The 23,519-nt window shown below is 48.9% G+C and overlaps 1 protein-coding gene across 1 annotated transcript; it reads right to left on the bottom strand.

Annotated features, from left to right (window-relative positions):
- Nucleotides 1–23,140, bottom strand: SLC9A6 (solute carrier family 9 member A6). Its single transcript, XM_066559418.1, has 16 exons — nt 22,864–23,140; nt 16,842–17,041; nt 16,405–16,482; nt 15,685–15,761; nt 14,663–14,775; nt 12,993–13,098; nt 10,070–10,211; nt 9,736–9,841; nt 9,421–9,509; nt 9,092–9,205; nt 7,406–7,517; nt 6,346–6,499; nt 5,831–5,861; nt 4,574–4,653; nt 3,804–3,909; nt 1–3,322 (listed from the first exon to the last, which is right to left on the bottom strand). Exons 1-16 carry the CDS (start codon nt 23,123–23,125, stop codon nt 3,047–3,049), a joined length of 2,046 nt encoding a protein of 681 aa, XP_066415515.1. The 5' UTR covers nt 23,126–23,140; the 3' UTR covers nt 1–3,046.
- Between the last annotated feature and the right edge of the window lie 379 nt (nt 23,141–23,519).

The raw sequence follows: 23,519 nt of genomic DNA, 5'->3' as shown, positions 1-23,519 counted from the left end.
TCGCTTTGCTACAGATTTATTTCTGTGTGAATTAATGAAACAGTACACACAATTCCAAAAAAAAAATAATCATCTTTTATAGGCCCATAATCCTTCTTTCACAGTACAACGCAACAGTAAAGGATTTAGTCAGTGTAAACAGAAGGTCCAATAGTGATCATCAGCTATCACAGATCAGCTGCACAAACACCATAGCTACGGGGTTAATGCCATTACCACACAAACTGACAGTACCAGTACAAATCATAACTTTACCTACAATGCTTTTTCATGTGCAAAAACCATGGAAATTCAATTTACAGAAGAAGGGCACCTTCTCTAAATCCTCGTGGGGGCTGTGAAGTGCCTCCTCAGGGCTGTCTTAGCTGTTTGGCAAAGGTCTCAGGCCCTGATTTTCCAAGGTACCCTTAGCTCCATCTGCAGCACAAAGCATCAGGGCTCTGCCTCTGCACACCAGGCATTCCTGTGTGCTCTGCTGCAGCCCAGCACAGGAAATAATCACCTGAGGATGAATCCCATTCATTTATGAAATCACTCATTATTTTAAACCTAAATTCATTCATTGACTAAGGCTATTCAAAACAGTCCTGGTTATATTATATATGGATCATAATGTAACCCACACAATCACCATTGGTTAACTTCTTTTCCTTCCGTGTAACTGAACTGTTACTGGTGTCAAAAACTGAGGCTTATGGGTAATGTGTTCACAAGTTTACAGTGAGTGGATAAATGACTGAAGTCAAAGGGTCAGAGGAAGAGAGGAATGCTACCACAGCCATGGGAAAACATCAGCTTGTGGCCACCTCGCAGCAAATTTGCACCTCACCTGGGAATGCCTGGGAGGGAGCCCTGGGGCAGCAGAACAGTCCTGCACCTCCAGCTGCACCAACTCTGTAAATTGAATTCATAGTCAGGCTATACAGGAAAAAACAAGAGGTAGTTATTTATCATACCTCTTCAAAAAGGCAGAACGAACAAAAAACAGGATGTAGAAGTGATGCAGTAAACCTAAAATCAACAGGTTTCTACTTTTTTTTCTCCTTTTTTTTTGTTTTTTTTTAAACACAGGAAGTTAAGTTACAGACATCATATAAAATGCACACTCACTTTATGGAATTCCTGCATAGTAGGAAACAAAGGCCAGTGCTAAACCAACAGCTTTGTTAACAGCGGGATGCCATTTACAGGTGCAAGGAAGATGCCCCAAATATATCCAAATATAAACAGAGCATTACCTCCCTTCTAGAGAAGTCCTATGGCAACACGTACACATTTTGTTCAGAAGGAAAAAGAAAGCATTTTCTTGGGGATAAACTGCCAAAATAATTATAGTTTCACATCCATAAATTTAAGGCAATGTTACTTAGACCTGAGAAAATGAAAAAAAAATAAACAAATCGTGTAGATTTATTTTCTCAACTATACATATACACTTGAAACTTCAGGATTTTCTGTCTCCTCCAACTCTCAGGTGGTGCTGGGGAAAACAGCTGTGGGGACAGTGCTCTGAGGTCCCAGGGTCAGATCCTGAGAGATGCAGAGTTTGTTCCAAAGACAGCTAATGGGAGCTGTGAGTGCTCGGACTCACCTGGCTCTCTTTCATGTATTTTCATTTTAAATACCTCTGTTTAAGTCCCCTGGAGAGGGTTAACTCCAGAATGGACCTGTAGTGCACCAGTAACCCTGAAAGGTTCGTATAGAAAAACTGTAGATAAAATAGACAATAAAATTACATACAGTAAATTTCCATGATTCCCCCTTTCCAGGATAAAAAAGATGTCAGGGTTAGCAGTTTGACTGCACCTTTAGCCATTCCCATAACTACAGAATAAATCCTTTAACACTAGTGTGAAATCGCAAATTGTTCTGTGCTCTTCCTTGAAAAATAAAAAATGTAAATTAAAACCAAAAATCAACTCACAAACATTTCTTATTAAATGATACGAGACACAAGAAAGGTCGGGTGGGGACTGCAGACACACAGCATGCTAAGGAGTTACCAAACAAAGTGCAATGGTTTCTGACTCTGCGGGAGGACGGACAGACGGACGGCTCCCCTTCAGTACCAGCTGGATGCCTCTGGAGATCTCCGGAGGTACCGTGTGGATCTGCAGCCTTAAAGCTGGAGTTTGAGGTTGGCTGTGCTGCTCCACAGCCCCATGTGCAGCTCTGCACACCTTGGCTACATCCGTGACCGCAGGACAGGGACTCGCCCGCACAGCGACATGGCCGCTCCCTAAGGTGAAATTTAGTTGCCAAAAGAGGATTTGATGGTTGGTTTGAGAAAGCTGCTTGAGCCACAGCTGAAAGATGGACTGAGACCTAAAATCTGTGCACGCCTGGTGTAGTTTCTGTGGGATCGCCTCCTTCTCCTGAACACAACTACAGACACCAACTATCCCTCTCTCCTGCTCCCATTCCCGCAGCCGGACACCCGCAGCCCTTGCTGCCAGCTTTGGCCAGGGTCTGCCATGAGCCCACTAAAGCAGGGCTTGGGCAGAGGGTCACTAAGGAGCAGAAAGTCTCCAGGTTCCCACAGTGAAACAAGTTTATCACCATCCACTGCCTGGCGAGAGGGTCTGTGAGCAGATTTTTTGCTGATATTTCAAACGTGACTATCCAAAGATCAGAGACCAAAAGAAACTCAACAATCCTCATCAGACTAGAAAGCAATTTCCACTGCTCACCAGCAACTCCCTGCTCTCCTCTCCCAGGTTCAAAGGATGAACAGGGAGTCACAGCTCCTTTACTCACCCGCTGGGAACTAAACCCTTCATCAAACCACACATTAACGAAGCTCACTGTGTGCAAAAGACTCTGACGCTAAAACAGTTCCACCCTACATAGTGCAGTCAACACAGTTTTTAACTTAAATTTGCAGCTTGTTCTTTACAAGTGCTTGGCAGAGAATATTTATATTCTTTTGACACCATATAAATAATATTTATACAGCTTAGACATTTTGAGACATGCATTAGACTTTAGGTAGTACATACTTCTTGATCATATATGCAGATATTACTGTCAATGAAACCGAGCGACCTTAGGCCGGACCATGCCTGGCGTTATCCAGGACGTTTGAGGGCGGCTCCGAATCGTCCATGGGCAGCACCAGGCGTGTCCCCCGGATCACCAGCTCGTGGTCCCCAAAGGCCAGCTCCCTGTCCAGGGCGTCCTCCGAGCTGTTGCCCACGAAGCGCCGGGAGGCGCCGCTGGACGCCACCGAGTCGGTGTTGACCGCGGAGTCGCCGTAGGTCAGGCTGATGTCGCCGTCATTGAGGATGAGGTCGGAGTCGTCGTCCTTCAGCTGCTCTTGGTTCTGGGGAGCAAACAGGAGGGTCACAGACGTGTTTTATGAAAAATCCTTTCATTAAGATCTTTCCTCCTGAGAAGCTGAGAGGCTGTAGAATTCTGCAGGCAGCCCCGACACAGGAAGAGATGAGAATCTGACTCCATGTTTCAGAAGGCTTATTTATTATTTTATTATATATATTATATTAAAACTATACTAAGAGAATAGGAAAAAGGATTTCATCAGAAGGCTAACAAGGAAAGAAAAGGAATGATAATAAAATCTTGTGACTGACCAGAGTGTCCGAGACAGCTGGACTGTGATTGGCCATTAATTAAAAACAACCACACGAGACCAATTAAAGATGCACCTGTTGCATTCCACACCAGCAGATAATTATTGTTTACATTTTGTTTCTGAGGCCTCCCGACTTCTCAGGAGGAAAAATCCTAGCAAAGGGATTTTTCAGAAAATATCATGGCTACAAGAGGACTACTAAAGGACTCACCTCGTACGCCTGTGGGCTCGTCAGACACCGGGCAACAGGCCCACAGCACCCTGGGAGTGTAGTGGTCAGAGGGGGACCACTGTGTGTCAGGAGAGGCTTTAGGTAGCTACAGAGAGGGTTAAGGAAAAAAGAGGAATGGGGCTGTGTTGGTGAGTAAAGGGCTGGGAGGGCATCACTGAAGGACTTGGCATTGTGAGGAAATCACAGAAAGAAAAGGAACACAAATGTGTGGAAGCACAGAAGTTGTACTGGTGTACAATGAGAATCCAACCAAAGACAGCAGGACACAGTCCTGGGAAGATGCTCAGCAGCACTGCTTGTCCCACCACCCTGTGCCCCTCAGCCTCACATCACTCCTCCACTAATGCACAGCACATCTGGAAGGGAGGACAGGCATGGATCTAACAAGGGGAACTGCAAGTATGAAAACCCCCACCCCTTCCTGCCCACCTGCCCCTGGGATTAAGGACCCCCAGGATGGCAATCTTGGAGAGCCCAGCTTTGAACAGAACTGCTGCTGCCTTCTCACTGACACAGGGTGGAAATTGTCATTTCTTGCAGCCCCAGACACGAGTAGGTGCAATCCAAACACAGCAATGTCACGGGAAAGCAAACACTGGCTCCTCTGCTAAGCAGGGAGGAACTGATGGTCCCAGTGAGAGGTGTCTGGCAGTAGGATCTGACTCAGCACAGGGAGGAGCTCATGGTCCCAGTGAGAGGTGTCTGGCAGTGGGACCTGAGAGCACACAGCCACTGCTGCCCAAGGATACTTGTGGTCGAAGTTGTACCACATGCGGAACAGCCAAGCGCTTTCAGCCTTCGTGCTCCTCCTCTCGCTCTCTGGGACACCCTGTGGGAGAGCAAAACAGTAAAGAGGGGCAGGACAACATGCCACGAGCTGGATCAGGGCCAGGAGAACCCATGGGACACTGGATTATCCCCAGGGGACACAAAGAGACACAGACTTTCCCAGTGCCTCTTGAGAAGAAGCCTTTGGCCGGGTGTGTAAGGACACTCACACCACAACAGGCTGCATTTAGCAGCATTCAACTGCCTCAGGGAGGTGGTAGCAAAGCACAGAGTGACCATTTTGCAGCTAGAGCCTTCCAGTGTCTGGCCCCAAGGTTTAAAGTGCCTCAGAGCCAGCAGCTGCACCCAGACATCACATTTAATAGTGACTGACAGATCCAACCTCCATCAGATCTCGCCTGATATTGCTGCATGCAAATAATTGTATGTTATGGGAACTCCAGGCTTCCTTTTAGTCAGAGAAAAAATATATAAAACTGTTTGGAGGGGACTGTGAATTACAATTACATATTCCATAGAAATCTGGCTTACAGATTTATGGCCCTGGGCTGCCTGTCACATTTGATGCTTTCTCTTCAGGAGGTGAACAGCCCAATAAATGGCTCTGAATAAAATGAATCTCCAAGGTGCAGAATCCACACTGAAACCAAGGAGAGCCACAGCCACAGCACAGCCAGCTGCAGACACATGAATGAGACAGCTGGAACTACCACGCAGAAAAACTCCCAGGGCTATGGGGCTCCAGCATTGATCTCAGTGTGGTCAGTGGATCTGGGGCTGCCACAGAACTACCCACAGGAAAAGGGGTAAGAAGGGGCTGAGGGTACCTATGGCTAAAAGTGGGGCAGATGCTACCAAAAATGAGTCAGTAAATGGTGTTCCTGTACTGCCCTGGACACTGGGATGAGGCAGCCTCCATGTCATGCTCACTTCGGGATTTATTTCAAACCCAGCAAAGGAGAGACCGAATCTATTGCAGCAGCAACATGAACTGACTAAACAGTCCAGCATTGCTTCTGTGCCCTTCTTCCCAGCTGAGTCAAAATAAGGCTCATGAAAACCAGAGAGCACAGAAAAGCTGTGACTGCAAACTCATTCACAGGGGGAGCTAAAACCTCCTGCAGCTGGAAGGAAGCAGAGCACAGACAAGGCATTCACAGGGTCAGAATGTAACCAACCCCTGCCCTGAGGGAGCTTCCCCAGCAGAGCACACTCACCACGTTCTCCTGATCTGCGTCCACACCGACCCTGTGGGGAGAGAACAGGCACAGAGTCACACACCAGGGAGAACAGGCACAGTCACACACCATGGCAGGGACAACAGGCACAGAGTCACACACCAGTGAGAACAGGCACAGTCACACACCATGGCAGGGACAACAGGCACAGAGTCACACACCAGGGAGAACAGGCACAGTCACACACCACAACAGGGAGAACAAGCACACAGTCACACACCAACAAGCAGAGAGTCACACACCAACAAGCACAGAGTCACACACCATGCCAGGGAGAAGAGGCACAGTCACACACCAATGAGCACAGAGTCACACACCATTGCTGGGAGAACAGGCACAGAGTCACACACCAACAAGCACAGTCACACAGCACGCCAGGGCAGGGACTGAGGGAAGGACAATGCAGGATCTGCCTCTGCTCTCTGCAAGACGAGCAGCCTGAGCAGGGAGCAGGCTGGGGGAGGCTGTGCAGAGCCAGGGCAGCCCACACTGACCGGATGTTGAGGCAGGACAGCATGGCCGTGGTGCCCCCGCCGAACACCCAGACGGTGAAGAAGACGATGAGCAGGGTGGTGCTGAACATCATCTGCCGCGCGTAGGTGGCCGTGTCACGGATGGCCAGCGCGAAGGCCATGGCCCCACGCAGCCCTGCAGGAGGGGACAGCACACAGCTGGGTCAGCACAGCTCCCCATGACCCCCACAGCCAGCTGCCCACCTGGGGTTTGCACCCTGCTGCCCCCTGTGCTGGGACATCACCACAGTGATGGTTTTATCACCCCTCTTTCTGAGCCCAGAAAGGCAAACCCTCCTCCTGCCCCGTGCCAGGTACTTGAAGCAGGACAGGAGGAGCTCTGTCGCCCTGATTTTTTAAGTTTTTCTAAAAACTTAAGAATCATCCTCATATCCTCATACAGAAACAACCAATGGCCCTCAACCTTTGTAAAAACCACCAAATCCTGAAAATCATCAACGACGCCCTAATCGACCTCCCAGCACCATCAAATATCTCAACATGATGAAACTTCTGATGTTTACAGTTTTGTAATGAACTTTCTCACACACTTTATGTAAATAACTTATTGTTTTGCATTCTTTTATGGAGGAGGAGAAATTTGATGGACTGTTCGTTTGTCCAGTGTCATTGGAGAGGTGGCACTGTCACCCTCCAATCCACTGTCATTTTTGGAAATCTTTAAATGTTGGAGTCAGAAATTAAAATTCTCTTTTCACCTTGAGAGAGCTGCATGTCCACATTGTGTTATTTCATGTCCTACAGTAACAGAACTCATTCCTACATCTCGGACCACGGAGTCCCTTCCTGCCCAGCCTCCCCTCCAGACATTGCCCATAAGAGATTTAGAGTTGAATAAGGAATATTTCCAGCTTCTCACCATAAGAAACCACCATGAATACACCACAAACCCCTTCATTATCTCACAGCAAGCTGGGAAAGCAAAAAGCTCTTGGGAATCAGCTCATCCATCAGCCCCAACAGCTGATTTCCCTCATGCTCCCACCTTGACATGGTCAAGAGGAAGGATGCAGTAACATACCAGCAAACATCATCATGTGCTGCAAATTCGTTCCAATCTTATTTCTTCTCCCAAGATTCAGTAAAAACGACAATGGGTAAATATTGGCAGCTCTTCCTAGGAAGATAGCAAGCTGCATTTGCACATGTTAAGGAAATTGCTCTTCCTGTGTGTCCCATCACATCCCACCTGCACACAGAGCCAGTCTCTACTGCCCAAAGGGAATTGAGACCTGCACAAATGCCACTGCTCTGGCTGCAAAGAAAATAATCCAGCCCCGAGTGTTACAGCACTGTGGGAAGAGCAGGCTACTGCCTCACTGAAACACAGCACAGACTGCAATTCAGAATATCACACAGAAACAAGCACAAATAAACACAGGTAATGATGAAAGGGCATGTTAGACAAGTGAGAGGAGAGAAAAAACACCATTCCCCACAGTATGCTCTCTGCTGCCAGGTCCATTTTGCACCCCAAGAATTATTCGTCTTCTGGGAAGCTCAAGTTATCACAGCTATGACAACCCCTCTGACATTCCCCAGCATGCCACACTTCACAGCTGGGTTTGAAGCTTTAAGCCAAGTCTCATTCCCAAAGATTATTCAGCAAAATGAAAGCAGCAGCAGTTGAGAAGGAAAAAAAAAAAATCTAATACTCTTTCTGTTTTCATAGCCTGCGAGATACAAGAATCACCAGCCCCTTCATATTGCTTTTTATCTTTGAAGCTGTATCTTTTAATACCAGCACCCAGATGGCAAAAATAATCTTGGAGCCAGTATTCAGCACAGCCTTGAATAATATGGAAAATGCTTCTAGCTTTTATGTTCTTTCCTGAACACCACAATTTGCATAAGAGACGTATTTCATGATCTCTCTCATGAATGAGCTATTTCATCAGCGAGTTAGCCAGTTCCCACTGAAGAGGCACAGCACAAAATTTCAATATAACAGCCCAAACGGCATTTCTCTGCTCTCCACCTCTTCTGCCCCACTGTAACCCCATAAAAGCTGATCAGGGAAATTCAGCTGAGCCTGCTGAAAACCCACGGACCAGCACTGGCAAAAATGTTTTGTTTACCAGTATAAACTTGCACCAGTGCTGACAAAGGGTGAAAATAATTCTGCACATTTAACTGGCTTCCCTGTGATGTGAAAAAAATTCCTTCAAAATTCTTGTTTTTCTGAGACATACCAGGGCCCTTGTTCCCATTAGCATCAGCCTGCAGAACAGGAAATCCTTTCTCATGACATCATTCAGAGGCATCCACTGGGGCTGTAACTGTGCTGTTTGACCAAAAAAAGGCTTTTTTTCAGGGTTAACCAAGTGCACTAGCAGAGAAAAGAGGAAATAAATGGCTAAACCAGGCAGCCCCCCTTTGCAAAGCCCCTCCTGGTGGCACATGACAAAGCCTGGCACTGGCATCACAGTCACACTGAATGATGAGTCCCTGCAGCAGCTGATTCGGATGCCCACAAGAGGAGAGAAGACAGGGGGAAAAAAAACCAACAGAAAAGCTGGAAAAAGAATCTCCATCTTCTTAAAATAACCAGCAAAGACACCACTACATGGCAGAAATCCCCTTTTAAAAATAAAGCTAGACTGACTGAAAAAAAAACCAAACCCACTCATTTGAAAGAAAAACAGAAATTGGGAATGAGGCACCTCTCCCTTTCTTTCTGTCTTATAAATTGGGCTCCAAAGGATACAAAGGCCCCCACCACAAAGGTAGGATTGAAGACATGGTTCTGGAAGGTGAACAGTGCAAGTCCCATGTAGGAGAAGATGAAGTTTTCTGCCAAGAAATTCAGAAGCTCAAACAACTGAAAGAGAAAAACAAATTAAAAGTGAGTTAGACATAATATAGATTTAACAAGAAAAGCATGTTAGCCCATTCATCATGCAATAATGCTTCTGCAGAAGCAATCCTAGTGAAATGCAGCTCAAACAAGACAGATGCACCTAATTCTGGGTAGAGGGAAGGAAAAAAAATTAATTTTAAATTCAGAGAGGCTGAAAGGGTCTGAGGAGTTCTCACCTGCTTAGTTCTGTGTTGTGACTCTGTAGATAAGTTGTTATAGGTATAATGGGCCTGTGTGATCCCACAGAAGAGCACAGCCACCACACCTGGGGAGCAGAGCATCACATTAGAGTCCTGGTCAGGAAAAGGGAGCTGAGCTGCACCCCAGGCCTGGAGGGAACTCAATGAGGTAACCCCAGAACCCAGAATCATTGAACTTCTGCAGGCAGAGGGAGAGCCCTGGCTACAATCAATACTGAGAGAAGCAGAACTCAGTGGCCCCACCATCCCTGCAGATCTCCATGCCAGAGGCAGGGCTGTGCTGGAGCTTGCCTGTAAAGCCACACGCTTCGGCCAGCAGGAACGTGCTCCAGGACATCAGGAAGAACAAGCCAGTCTCCAGCAAGGGGAACTCCCGAAGTTTGGTGAACTTGGTGACGTTGCAGCTGGTTAAGGACAATTTGGAGAGACACTGCAGGCCAAGAGCAAATCAAATTCCAATTGTGTATCACAGCTACACAGTCTGCCCCTAAAAAGGCTATGGCACTGTCTTTCATTAATTTAGGGGGAAAAAAATTTAAACATCTGGGTGAAATGCAGTGCAGCAAAAAATAAATAAGCTGTTATGCAAACACTTGGGAAAAAAACCAAACAGTGAAAAGGATATTAAAGCTGTCACAACTCCAGTAGCTGCTCCCATTGCAAAAGATCCACTGAATATCCCCAGGAAGATCCCGATGGACTTGAACATGGCTGTGACATCAAACGTGTGGCTGTTGTCACCCGCTGGCTGATACGCAACTATTGAGCTGCAAGAGGAGGGAAAGCACAAGAACAAATCTGCTTAGTCTGGAGGCAGAGGCACCTCACGGTGCTACACAAGCCTTGCAAAGTGCTACAACTGCTGCAAACACTGAGCCCGAGCAGCCAGGGAGGCACAACACCCTGCAGTGCCCCGGGATCACAGCGTGCAGTGGCTGCACCCCCTCCCTGTCCTGGGGAGTTTGGGATCAGCCACCCCCCAGCCTGGATGTGCAGTTACTCCTGGACATCAGAGAGCAGGGGACCAAAGCCCGTGCCTTGTGTGACATGTGGTGTTTATGGTGCTATCTGGGGGGTTTGGCACCAGCTCTCTGTAATGCCAGGTGCTGTGGGACCACGAAGCATTCAAGTGGGAAATCTCCATTTCTCCAGAGAGGCAGCTGCTGTGAACATCCCTGGAGAGCTGTAACTGCTCCTGTTCTGCCACATTTAACATGCACTGCATTTAGTCTGCACTGCTCTGAGCTCTAAAGCGCTGTATCACAGGGCAGCCAAGGCAGACACTGCCATGCACAGCAGCAGCACCATTCCCTGCATCCACCAGACCTCAACAGACCTTTGTGGTAAAATGGCAAACAGGTCTGCAGTGCTCCCAGTCTGCTCCCTCCTAACTCCTGATGAGCTGAGCCTTGCATTAGTCATTGTTCTACCTGGAAAGGCTGAGATACAGGGGGGCCTTATCCAGCTCCTAAATCCCATTTATCAACTCCTTACATCACTTTCCTTGATGTAAACTTCTTGGAAACATTAACTTCCTAGTTAGCAATCCCTTGGCTCACTCTGGTAAAACTCCTGGATGTGAACTTTAAACGTTTGCTGTTTAAACTGCTGAGAACAGACACTTACTGCCTGTTACTGCCAGGCACACACATCTTGCAGCTTTCTCCCCTAACTATACACCAACATTTTTCTGCAACAGAAATTACAAACCTCCCTTTTCCAAAACAGGTAATTTCCCTTGCTAAACTTCCCTGCTTTTAATACAGCTCATTTTTCTGCAATGCCTTTTATACAGCAAGCTGCAGATTTCTCTGTGCTTTAATTCCTTTCATCAATTCCATCTTATATTCCTCATTCACCAACATGTTTTTGTTCTGGGTTTTCAGGTTTTATTTTTTTTTAAATCCAGTCTGGTTTCACTTCCCCTCCATAACTAACTCCTTGAATGTTGGTTTTGCATTTTAACCTCTTACAGTTCTACTTCTGGTTTTGTTTTTGCATTGCCAATAAGACACTATTGCCAGCTGCCCTTTATTTCCCCTTTTGCTGCCCATGGGGCTTCCTGTGGTGTTTAATCCCTGCAAATCCTCCCGTTGGAAGAAGCAGGTTGGGATCCTGCAGCTGCTTTTACCCCTCTGCTCCCAAACTGCAGCTCTGGCACCTCACTGCCCACCAGCTTTCAGTTTTGGGTTCAATTCCTCTTCATCCTGCAACAAGCTCCTGCTGCCAAGCCACACCAGACCAAGACAGGAACAGAAAGGCACAGATCCTGCTCCTTAAGCACAGGAACAAACATTTGCCCAGGGCTTAAAGCAGGAGAGGAACCTTGGAGCACCCAGACGAGGCAAAAGCCCCTGAAGAGCCCAGCTCCCCATCCTCCCCTGCCTGCAGTGCTGAGGCAAAATAAAATAACTGCTGAGTGAACTCAGAGCTGCTGCCTTGGTGCAAATTATCCTGTTTTGGGAAGGGGGTGGCCTGAGCTCAGCTCAGGAGAGAGGAAATCAGGAAATCAGAGCAACAGCTCCAGAGCAAGAGGCAAATCTGTGTGGGTGGTGCCGCACTCGTGCCGAGATCCACCAGGAATTCCATTCCTCTGAAGCTGAATCCACCCACTCCTACCCAGAACCAGCACAGGCTGGAAGACCCCATCCCCTCCTCACTCATGACCACTTCTGAAACACAGTCTGGCTGTGCAGCGTTTCCTCTCACACCAGCAGTGACACATCCAGCAGAAAAGCCAGAGAGAGCAATACAAAGAGTTCCAGAAACCTCAGCAGAAACACTCGATTCAGTAAATACAACACACAGCTCACAGTGTGTTCCTTGCTGCCTCCAGTGAAACCCACACAACCAGCACACTGGAGTGACAAGTATTCCAGAAATATTTTCTCCATTAGTCTCAGCTATATGTTAAGCTGTCACCATTGCAGGTATTATATATTACTGAACAAATTGCCGTGATGACAACACAGTGAAAATGCAAATAAAATATGCAAAGGACATAAAATATTAAAGAATATAAAACATTCCTTAGAAAGGCAGCAAGTTTCCCATGTGTTCAGGCAAGGGCATTAACTCCAGCTGTAAGAATATTAACTCCTCAAAGTGGGGAGAGAAAGGAAACAGCTGCTTCACCAGCTATTTCCACCTAAACAAAAGAGGGGTTTGCAGGTGGGAAGCAATGCAGGTAGGAGCAAAGCCATCAGCAAGGGGTTTCAGTGGGATCTTGTGGCTGAAAAGGAGACTTGGTGCTTTTCCTGTTTCAGAGGGATATAAAAACTTCTCTGTGGATGGGTCAACTGACCACAAAAGCAAAACAAAGCCATCCCTCACGCAGGGGGAAGTTGTAAGGACAGTCTGTAATCCCAAGCAGCGGTAAGCAACGAGGACATGCATCAGGATGTCACCACAGCTTTTTGGGACACTTAAGATGCTCTTGCAAACACCCGTTGTTCCTATTTTACAGGGGCAAGGCCAAGAGAGTCCCCCCAGCTGCTGACATGTAACACAGGTAATAACAATTGTAAATAAAACCAGGGGACACTTACGAAGACAGCACTATGGCAACGGCATCGTTGAGGACGCTTTCACCAAAGAGAAGGGCATAGAGCTCCACATCCACCTGCAGCTCATGGAATATGGCAAGGACAGTCACTGACAAATAGAAAAATAGAGAGACATTCAAAAAGGTGCTGTTATCTCGATGTAATCAAAGACTAAATGTCCTTTTTAGAAAGCTGCCTTCCTGCACATCTGTGCCACTGCTGCAATGGTGCCAGCTGCCCCTCGTGCTCTCTTGGATCGTCTTCCTTCTGCTCTTTCAGATTTGGATTGATTCATCATTTCCCTCCTCCTTTCACTAAAACACATCTTGGCCTATTGAATCTTCTGCAGGCAGACACAAACAAACTCTGCTCTGAGCTTCTCAGGGTCTGAGCTCATGGGCTGGGCCACAGTACCAGGCTGGCATGAGCCACCCAGCTGTAGGGATGCTCTCAGCTCAGAGCATCAGGGAGAGCCTTCCTGCACCTGCAGAAGGCCAGAAGGATCAGGCTTGTCCAGGATGATGACTGCTTTTTCTTTCTGTTCCTGATACTCTGAGAGAAATCCTTGGATTCAACACATTCTAAGTGCCAGAACAGATACACAACATTTCAGATCTGACTGGAAATAGCCAGGCACCAGCTCAAATCCCATGTCGGGGTTTCTGTGACTTAGGACCACATGGCAGAGATCAGAGTTCCCTCAAGCTCTTCTGTCATCCAGCATCTCCAAGAAGATAATGGAAAGCAGCAGGTTTTGCATATCAGCCTCACAGAAACATCACAACATCCAAAGCAAGCGAGATGTAACACATGGTGCATCAGGCACAGTTCAGGCCGAGGGCTGAGCCAATGCCAAACAACTTCTGTGAGTCTTTTCAAACAGCACTCAGGGCACACTGAGGGGAGTTAAACCCATTTATGCACAGGGAAATGCTCCATTTCTACCTGTGAATTCTTCTTGTCCCTATTTCAAGCCCAAAGAAGGGACATGACACTGACAGCTCATCTGCAGCATTTCTAAGCATTAGAAGATTTGCAGCCCTGCTCAGCAAAGGGCAGGAGCAAACAAAGCCATTTTTGTGGCCCTGTGTTTTTACATGAAATGAGAGCATGCAAGTGAACAGCTACCACAGCCAAGCTATCATGAACTAACTTCAATTATTTGGACAAAGCATGTTTTTCACAGTTTTGATTTATAAAGTACATCAGTAAACCAAGGTGTCACTACCCCTCAGTACTCATTAAGGTGTCTCATTAATCTAATTTCAATTAGATTAGCCATTGTCAAAATCCAACCAAACTGGAAGCAAGAGAAAATAGCTAAACTAACTAAAACTATCAACTGAACCCTCCTCACATTACACATCTTGTTCTGCAACAGCTGCTGGCATCACAGGGTGGCAGAGACACAATGCCAAGCCCCAGCAAAGTCAAGAGAGGTTGCCTAGGATTTCACTGCAAACAAGGATTCAGGAAAGCAGAGGTTTGGAAACTGTATTGCACATAACTGAAGAAAATGAAAAAGCACAGAGACAAATCTGACCTCTAAGAATGTCACAAATAAATTAAGCCCAAAAATTCAGAAGGAGGGAACACGCAGGGGTTTCAGACTTTCTTCCCCTCTGCCCCACAGCTCAAACCAGGCCTAAAGGTAGGGAAAGCCTGTAACCCACCTGGGTCAGTGGCTGACACGATGGCCCCAAACAGGAGGCAGTCAGTGAAGTAGAAATCTCCCCCGAGCTGCCCGGTGACTTTCATCAGCGCCACGCAGCCGTACACCACGGAGCTGGGGATCACAAGAGGCAGTCACACATCTCTGCAGTGCACTAAAACAACACTCATATGGGCTTGCTTTCCCTGCATTTACCAGATTGAAGCTATCCAAATGCCAGAACAACAAAGAGCTGCATGGGATGCACAGAGCCTGGTGAAACCCCAGGGCAATGACCTCAGAGGTGAATGCTGGACCACACACACCAAAGCACCCTCTGAACTGGAGCACAAACACGGTGCCAGGAGGGAACTGGGACCAGAACTCCTCCAGGAGCACAACATGCCTAAAGAAAAGCAGCAGCCAGGCTTACCGCTTTGCAGTGCTGCACATTAACACAATTAGTGAAGTCACTTGGACTGACTCTGAAATGCCCAAAATTTTCAGTGAGGAGCAGATAATGCAGATGCTGAGTTTGCTTGAATCCACTGGACTCCAGTGGAGAACACCCTGTGTCAGCCTGTGTGCTACTATCCAGAGTGGGAACCATCCAGCAGCCTCTGCACTGAGGGATAAACAATTTGAAACACATCTGTGCTCACTAGACACCCACCTCTATGATCCTGCCCTCCACTCTTGTGCTCAAGTTTAGGAGGCCTTATGCTTCCAATAATTTGAAATTGCTGATTTATCAAGACAATTTTCTCTGAAGTGTGAAACTTTCCTTGCCATGAACAACTATTCTCATGGGATGCTCAGATGCTGAGAGAGCACTTCACAATTAGCACTTCACAGCAACCACCCTGCCCACGCAGCAGAAGTTTGCACAGTAAATAGTATTATTTGCTGCTGCTGAGCAGCAGTAGCAGAGCCTGTGTGACCTTTCAGGTCTGGGATTAGCAGCTTCAGCTCCAGGCTTAGAGCACTTCTCCCAAGCACAGCTGAAACCCCTGTGGAAGAACCAGACCAGCTTCATCTACTCACCCAATCACCAGGCAGGAAATGGCAGTGCCAAGGAAAGCATATGCCAGGATGGATCCCAAGTTTCTGAAGAAGTGCCTCTAGCAGGAGAAAAAAAAATCAAAAACTGAATTATATTTTGCTAACAATTTATTTCAAGCCTGCACAGGCACCCACAGTGTCCACAGCAACTTGGACCCAGCTCAGACACCATGAGCTGGACAGGCACAGGGTGCCCAGCACAGCCCATGCCAGACCAGGAGTTAAAGCAGCATTAATAAACATGAATGTACTATGTTCTCATAGCTGGGTGTTTAATAAGGTGCTATTCCAAGTCCTGGGAACTGATTTCCTAACCCAGCAGCATTCCTCCTTCCTTCTCCTGCGAGCTAAACTGCATCATTCTCCTCTCCTTCCAAGTCAGCATTTCAGAGAGCTGCTGCTTTCTAAAACCTTCCCACACTCCCATGTGCTTGGAAAGCTGGGATGGCTGAAATGGCCTGGCTGACCCCAAAAACCCCTGCTGGAAACAGCTGAAGTCACTGACCCTTCCCGGGGCAGAGGGGCAGACAAGAATGACAGGGGCACTCTCAGCTCTGCTTCCCACAATCCCACATTTGCTGGGTAAAACCATACCAGCCCCCACAGCCTCAGCCTGCTGAGCAAGCATTAAAGCACTCACAAGTATTAAAAATTCTCTGGAGGCAGAGGAACTAAAAACATCAGCACTGTAAAGGCACGTACCCTTTTCAAGCTGTAGCCTGCATAAAATATAATGGGGGGAAGCAAAATGTTGAAGAATACTTCAGGATCAAAAGTCACCTGTTAAGAAAGAAAGAAAAAAAAACCCAACAGTAGAATGATTTGTTGAAATTTTGCAAGACAAAACACAAGAAAGTAATATATGGAGGAAGCCTGTGCCCCACCATGTGAAACCTGCTGGGTCGATGCTGAGGATGTGTCTGGGATCTTCTGGAGACAAATCCCAGAGTCTAAACAGCTTAAATGAAGATGAGCTAAAACTAGAGTTTCATTACATTGTGTTCAACATATAAATTACTGTTCATCACAATCAGAAGTTAAAAAACCAAAATAAAAACATTTAATGTAGCAGATGCAGGACCTGTCCCCATGGAGGGCGTGGGAAGCACCTCTCACCTCCCCAGTCACTCCTCCCTTACCTTCCTCAGCATCTCATTGTCCTGGACATTGTTGAGCTCCTGGGCACTGATCTCCCCCTTCAGGGTGTACTCATAGAACTTGCCACTGACGTTCACCAGCAGCGTGGCAGGGCTGCTCTGCACCTGGCAGCTCAGGGTGACGTTGTTGACGTCGCTGGGGACGTGGATGCCGTAGCGCAGGACCACGCCGACCAGGACACCTGGGGAGGGACACAGCTCTGTGAGACAAACCACAGCAAACCCCAGAGTGATCCCTCTGAGCATGGATGCAGCAGCAGGATCCTGACCCCCTGCTCAGCTGCTGAGCACAACCACAGCCCAATAACTGAACTGAACCATCCTTGGTTCAGTGCCAGGCGAATGCTCCATGCTCATGGGGAGTTCCTAACACAGCCATGGACAAGTCCTGAAGGATTTGAACCACCCAGCAATCACTCAGAGCCTCACTCCAGGGCAGCCCACATTGAGGGCACACTGGGTTTTTTAAGGTGAGCACCTTGCACTGCTGGGCCAGGTGCTGCTCACTGTGTGTGCCCAAACTGTGCCCCTTGCACAGCTTGAAACCTGACATTGATCCATTAAACTCTTCATTTTGGCAGGCATTAAAGATGATGCCCAGCAACCACCCTGATCACTCTGAGGCTGGCAAGCATCCTTCCTAAGGTGCTGCAGCACCATGCAGCCTCATCCCAGCCCTGTCTTTATAGAACCACATTTTGAAATATAAACACATAAACCTGTTTCCCAATCCAGGTCGACCACCTAGATCTACTCCTTGCCCTACAAACTACAGCTCTGCACCACAAACAGCAGCCCCAGGGCAGCCCCATGAGGCAGCTCTGCCTCCAGTTCAGCTAAGGAGGGGTATTTTGGGGTTAATTAGCAAGTCAGCGATTTATAAAGCATTTTTCTTTTGTTGTCTGAGGTCTCGAATCCAGATTCGAGCGTGTTGAGTGCTCTCCTGGCAGAGTGTTTTGACATCTGCAGGCTGGGGAAGAGGGGTGGCCCACAAGACACCTTTCCATGTAGCCCTCAGCACAAAAGGGTTTGGAAACTCCTTGATTGAGGCGGCCCCGAGCTGCCACAGAAATCCTGGATCCCAACCCCATCCCTGAACCACACATTTATGAAAAGCTTTCAGCCACGTGGGAACTAAACCCAGACCGCAACGCTCTGAAGGCTTCTCCATTTGCCTCCCAGGACACTCCTACTTCTGATTGCTGCCTTAATTAAAGCTTTGCTCTGCTTTCCTACAGGCAGGGCACAACCCTGACAGGAACACCCAACTCTTCCTGTGCCACCACTCTCAGAGCAGAGTCTGGCAGGACATCGTGGGGCCACAGCTCGTTCAGCATCTCCTGCAGCCAGTTCCTGATCAGCCACACACTTTTTGACTTCTCCTGCCTTGGCCACAGTTTTCCCAGATAAGATTTGCCATTTTTCCTGATGGTGAAAGGAAAAGCCCCCACCTCCCATCTCAGGGGTGCCACACACAGCAGGGCCACCAGAGCACACACCCAGGCCATGAGCACAGGGAGAGGAGGTGGCTGCACACACAGTCACCACTGCTGACCTAGAACAGCTCAGCTCAGGGACTGGGCAGACCCAAACCCCTGGTCTAGTACAGCACTTTGCACCACAGGTGAGCTAAAAGGCTACAGATGCTTTTAAGCCATGCATCATCAACCATGTGCTCACCACTCTCAGCTTTATCCTGCCCTGATCACCCCAAGAGCCACAGAACAGCTCCCTCTGGGCACTGCCAGCTCCAGCAAGGAGAGCTGAGGGCACATCACACCGTGCAGAGCAGCTGAGGGCTGCTTTTACACCACCATCACTTAGAGGCTACACCATAACAAATTCTTTAGCTTACTTTTCTGCCAGCCTCTGCTCCTGTGATCTTCCAATGCCCCAGAAATAAAAGTATAGAATGAAAGCAAGTAAGTCAAGCACATCATGATGCCACAGCATGTATTCACAGGAGCATGTGGCAGTGGCTGCAAGGCACCACAGCAGTAGGACAAAACACTCCATTTTCCTCTCACACAGAAGATGACAGTCCTAGAGATACCAGGGGAAAAAAACAAAAACCCTTCACTGGGACAAAAGGAGTTTCAAAGGGTTATTTACATCTGCTTATGGCTATTAAGGTACACCATAGTTTGCAGCCCTCAAGAACTACCTGGGGTGACTTTTAAAAAGTTTTTTCTTAAAAGAAAAACAATTATTTCAGAAGTTCATGCAGGAATCAGAAACCAGCAGCTGCCTGGCCTTGCTCAGATGGAAGGAAACCCACCCAGGCTAAACACTGTGAGATGAGAGACCCCACAGGAGGAAGGAGACAGACAGAAGGAGTCACTGCTGTGAATTCAGAAGGGATCCTGAGTCACTGCCTCTCCACCCTTAATTTCTGTCCCAAAGCAGTTCTACATCTGATAGCACCCCTGCTCCTCTGCCATCTCCTTATCCAGGCACCTGTTCCTGGCCCCGTGTGCCAGCCAAGCTCTAGACAGGGCCAAATTCCCACTCTGGCCAGGAATGGGTAAGGGAAAAGGGACAGATAAACCCACAACATCTGCCAAAGACCCCTTTTTGGGAGTCCCCAGATCATACTTTTTGTCTTGCTCAGGAACAGGCTGCCTGGGAGGCTGCCAGCTGGGGAAAGACACCCACATGCAAATGCACAAATTGCTCCTGGGCACTGAGTGTGACCCTGCCAGCAGCCCTGACACAGAGACACTGGCAGGGTTACCAGCAGGGAAAGCATCCTGCTGCTCTGCTGGACACCAATTATCCCACCAACATTAAATGTCCCCTTCAGCAGCCCCTCCTGCCCCATGGTGGTCTGATCAACCCTCCCTATCCAACGATGCTCACGGGAAGCACCTGGCACAAACCTGACGTGGTTTTCCAGGCACCAACCCAATCCTGAGCTCAGGATACCTGGAGCAAGCCCAGGGGACCCTGTAGGTGCTCCTGGTTCTGACAGGCTCTCAGGAAATGGTTCAGACTCTCCTGGCACTCTCAGGGCTGCCCCAGCAGCAACCTGTGAGCCAGTATCGACATGCTCCTGCTGCCAGGAGTTTCACAAAACTGAGCCCTGGGAGGGAGCTGAGCTGAGCTGAGCAGAGGGAACCCAACACTGAGGAAGCTGCCAGCTGAAAGCTGCAAGGAGTTGAGAAGCTGAAGGCAAAGCCGGCAAATTAATTGAGTTCTTTTATGCAAAGTGCAAGAGATTATTTTCATTGCATTTCTCCCGACTTCATTAAAAAGAACAAAAGCCCATGGGCTTTTTTTTTTAAGGTGCTGTTGAACATTTCCGAGGTAATGTTTTAAATGAAGACTAATATATTACCAACCCCAGCACTTAACAACAATGGAAGCAGACAGGATCCCCAGGGGAGCATTAATCTGGACACCAAAAGGGAAGAAAAATGTAACAACTGAAGACATCCTGACAACAAGCACTTTAGACACACAGAATCCACAGGTCAAGTGGGAACAAGCACAAGGAAACTAAACTTTTAGAGAAGCTCCTGCACATCCACCATCAGACTCTGAGAAGAACTGAAACAAAATTGTTCAATTAATCATCCTAAATGCTGAGCACCTCAGATGTGGGAACCTCATTTTAAACACTGAAATGAAGCTCAAGGGCTACTAAGCACCTATAGTCTACCATTGAAATTACTCCAGCCAGTGTCCAGCTCTTGAACATCAGCTCTGAGCTGACAGTGTGATGTGCATGACAGAAATCCACCTGGAGCAAGAGCTTATAACTTCCAGTAAAAACAAAGACAACAAAGAAACTGATGTGTTTTGCCAAAAGAGATACATGCGAAAGTTTTGACTTAGTTATTGGGTTTTTTTAAAACAGAAAAAGACAAGCTATTGCAAATTGCTTCTCTTGTTCAGATTTCAGGGTCTGTTTTGCAGCCCCTTCCCCGTTTTCAGTGAACTTCCTTGGGGCTAAAAGCATTGCAGGAGCCAGGGACAGTGATACCTCCTTTATTCCCTGCAGATTTCCAGTTGTCACAGTAAAACAACAGCATCTCACCACTCCTTGGGAATTACATCTCTTTTCCTATGGTACCTGCCACTACCTGAGAAGCAAATGCCAAAAGCCTTGACACTGAGAAAACTTGGGATTTTCTGCATGATCAGACAGGTGACATTACTGATTTCACCAGCAATTCCCTAAGCACAGTCTGCAGAAGAGCAGACAGAAAAGGTGCATTTTATAGATCAGCAGGAGACTGAAACAACCCAGGTTGTGCTCTGAGAATAAAGTGAGCACTCAGGTACGTCAGGGTGAGAGGATAATCAAGAGGAAGAAATGTCCAAGAGAAGAAGAAGAACAAGGTTAAGGGCAAGTGTGAAAGCATGAAAGGAATAAAAGTCAGGAGCTCTGGGGCAGCAGGAGAGAGAAGACCTTTCATGCTGGAATCATGTCCTCCCACAGCACAGCTCCTGTCCCAGGAGGTGACCATCGCCACCCTGGGCAGGAGGCCAGAAACACCTGAACCCCCCTGAGCAGTGGCTGGAAGGAATGTGAAAATGCAGAGCAGTATTTCATGCCCCTGAAAAAGCAGAGCAGGATTTTGTGCCCCTGGAAAAGCAGAGCAGGATTTTGTGTCCCTGGAAATGCAAAGTAGCATTTCATGCCTGTGCAATGACACAAGTGCCTCCACCCCTTCATTTGGAAGGACACTTCCAATTAACTGAAACTTGGGATCACAAAAGCCAGTGGCCCAAACAGGTCAAGTCACAGCCTTTGGATCAAAGCTTTCTGCTGGGTGGGAGATTCAGCCACGTCTGACTCTGTGTGGTCACACATCACCCCCAGCCAGCAAGGGCCACACAGAGGACAGACACTAACTACAGCACGCAGCAGGAGATGCCTTCTCAACCCTAAATTCAACAAATCATCCCTAGATACAGACCCATGGCCACGTTAATCATTCCCCAGCACACCTCTTAGTCCTGCTTTGGTTGACTTAAAGTCATGCCAGATAATCCAGGGAGAGCCATGCATGGCCCTGTCATACCCTGCTTCAGGCCACTTCATGAGGCCGTGTCACCTGAGTAAATCACAGACCACCTTAAAACCCAAATGTCTGCAGCCCCACTGCACTGACCCCCAGCCTTGCTTCACTTCCAGTGGGAATACACACGGGGTTTCTCTCCAAGAGGTCCTGTCACAGCAGGAGGAGGAACTCTAAAGGTTGTGCACACAGGTCCCCAGGCAGCAGGGATAGAAGGCTGCTGGTTCTGCAAGCCCCCGAGCGTGGCAAAGCATGGGAGAATCCCCCAAATGGCCTCTCCGCTCTTCTTGGGCAGCTTCTGGAAATCTGGATGCTCTAAACACATGTTGGAAACACAGCATGTGGGATCACAGCATCACAAAATGGTCTGTGTCACAAGGAGACCTTGATGATCCTCCAGCTCCAAACCCCCGTGGGCAGGGACACTTTCCACTGGACCAGGTTGCTCAGAGCCCCATCCATCCCGGGATGCAAGGCTCCAGTGCAACAACAGCTGCTCTGTGCTGCCCCACGCCCCCACTCTCAACCCTGGGGCAGGTAAGTGTGACCTGCCAGTGCTTGGTTACGTGGTAGCCCATGACCCGGCCAGCTTCACCCTGTCAGGCCGTCTGGAAAAACCCAACCAGCTCCTCACTGCCAGAGATTTGGGAGTAACTCTGCCTTTGAGAGCCCTTCATATCTAGGGTTTGGAAAACAACCAACCCTCCCTCCAGCACCACCCAGATAAGGCTCAGCAGCACAGGGCTGCGCTGGTGACACAGCTGCACCCACAGAGGATGTGTCGTGTCCCCGCACAGCCCCAAACCAGCCCTGGGGGAGCCCCTCGGCGAGAACGGGAGGGCTCCCACTGGCCGGGAGAGCGATGCTGTGCTGGTCCCACTCGCCAGCCCCGCGCAGAGCCGGCACCGGCCGGGATGCGCCGCCAGCGCTCGGGGCAGCTCCGCTCCGGGATGCACGCGTGGGGAGGCGCCGCTCACCGTAGATCATGGCCAGCCCGGTCTCGTGGAGGAAGCGAGCGCGGCGGTGCTTGAAGAGCCAGATGGTGAGGATGGTGAGGGTGAGCAGCAGGATGAAAACCAGCAGGTTGGCGCTGTCCTGGCGGTGACTCTCCTCCGCCGCCTTCTCGGACACGATCTCCTCCTCCAGCGCCCCGGGACGCGCCGCCGCCACTTCGGCGCCCGCCCCCCCCCGCGCCCACAGCCCCGCGGCCGCCGCCAGCACCGGCCCCGGCCCCGCCATCGCCCCGGCACCGGCCCGGCCCCGCCGCCACCAGGAAGCGGCTCTGGGCGCAGGCGCCGGGGGCGGGAACAGCGCCGGGAGCCCGGATAGGGACGGGCCGGCAGCGACGGAGCGGGAGAGGAGCGGCGGGAGCGGGGAAGGGGCGAGGGCGGTGCTCGGAGCTCCTGAGGCGGGGTTCGGGAGGGAAAGGGGACCCGGGGGCTGCCGTGAGCCCTGGGGAGGCTGGGATGAGTCCCAGGGAACTGGATGCGAGAAGGGGGAAGGCGATCAGAGCTCAAAGGGGTTCACAAGAGGGAAGAGAAATCAAATCCCCAAATAGATCTGCTGCAGGGTGTTGTTTGTGCGCGGGGTGCGTGGGAGGGATGCCCTGCAGGACACACCCCGGCTCATGGGG

Source organism: Molothrus aeneus, chromosome 14 (genome assembly GCF_037042795.1).
Source record: "Molothrus aeneus isolate 106 chromosome 14, BPBGC_Maene_1.0, whole genome shotgun sequence".
Lineage (NCBI taxonomy): Eukaryota > Metazoa > Chordata > Aves > Passeriformes > Icteridae > Molothrus > Molothrus aeneus.
This window is presented reverse-complemented; position numbering and strand designations above follow the sequence as displayed.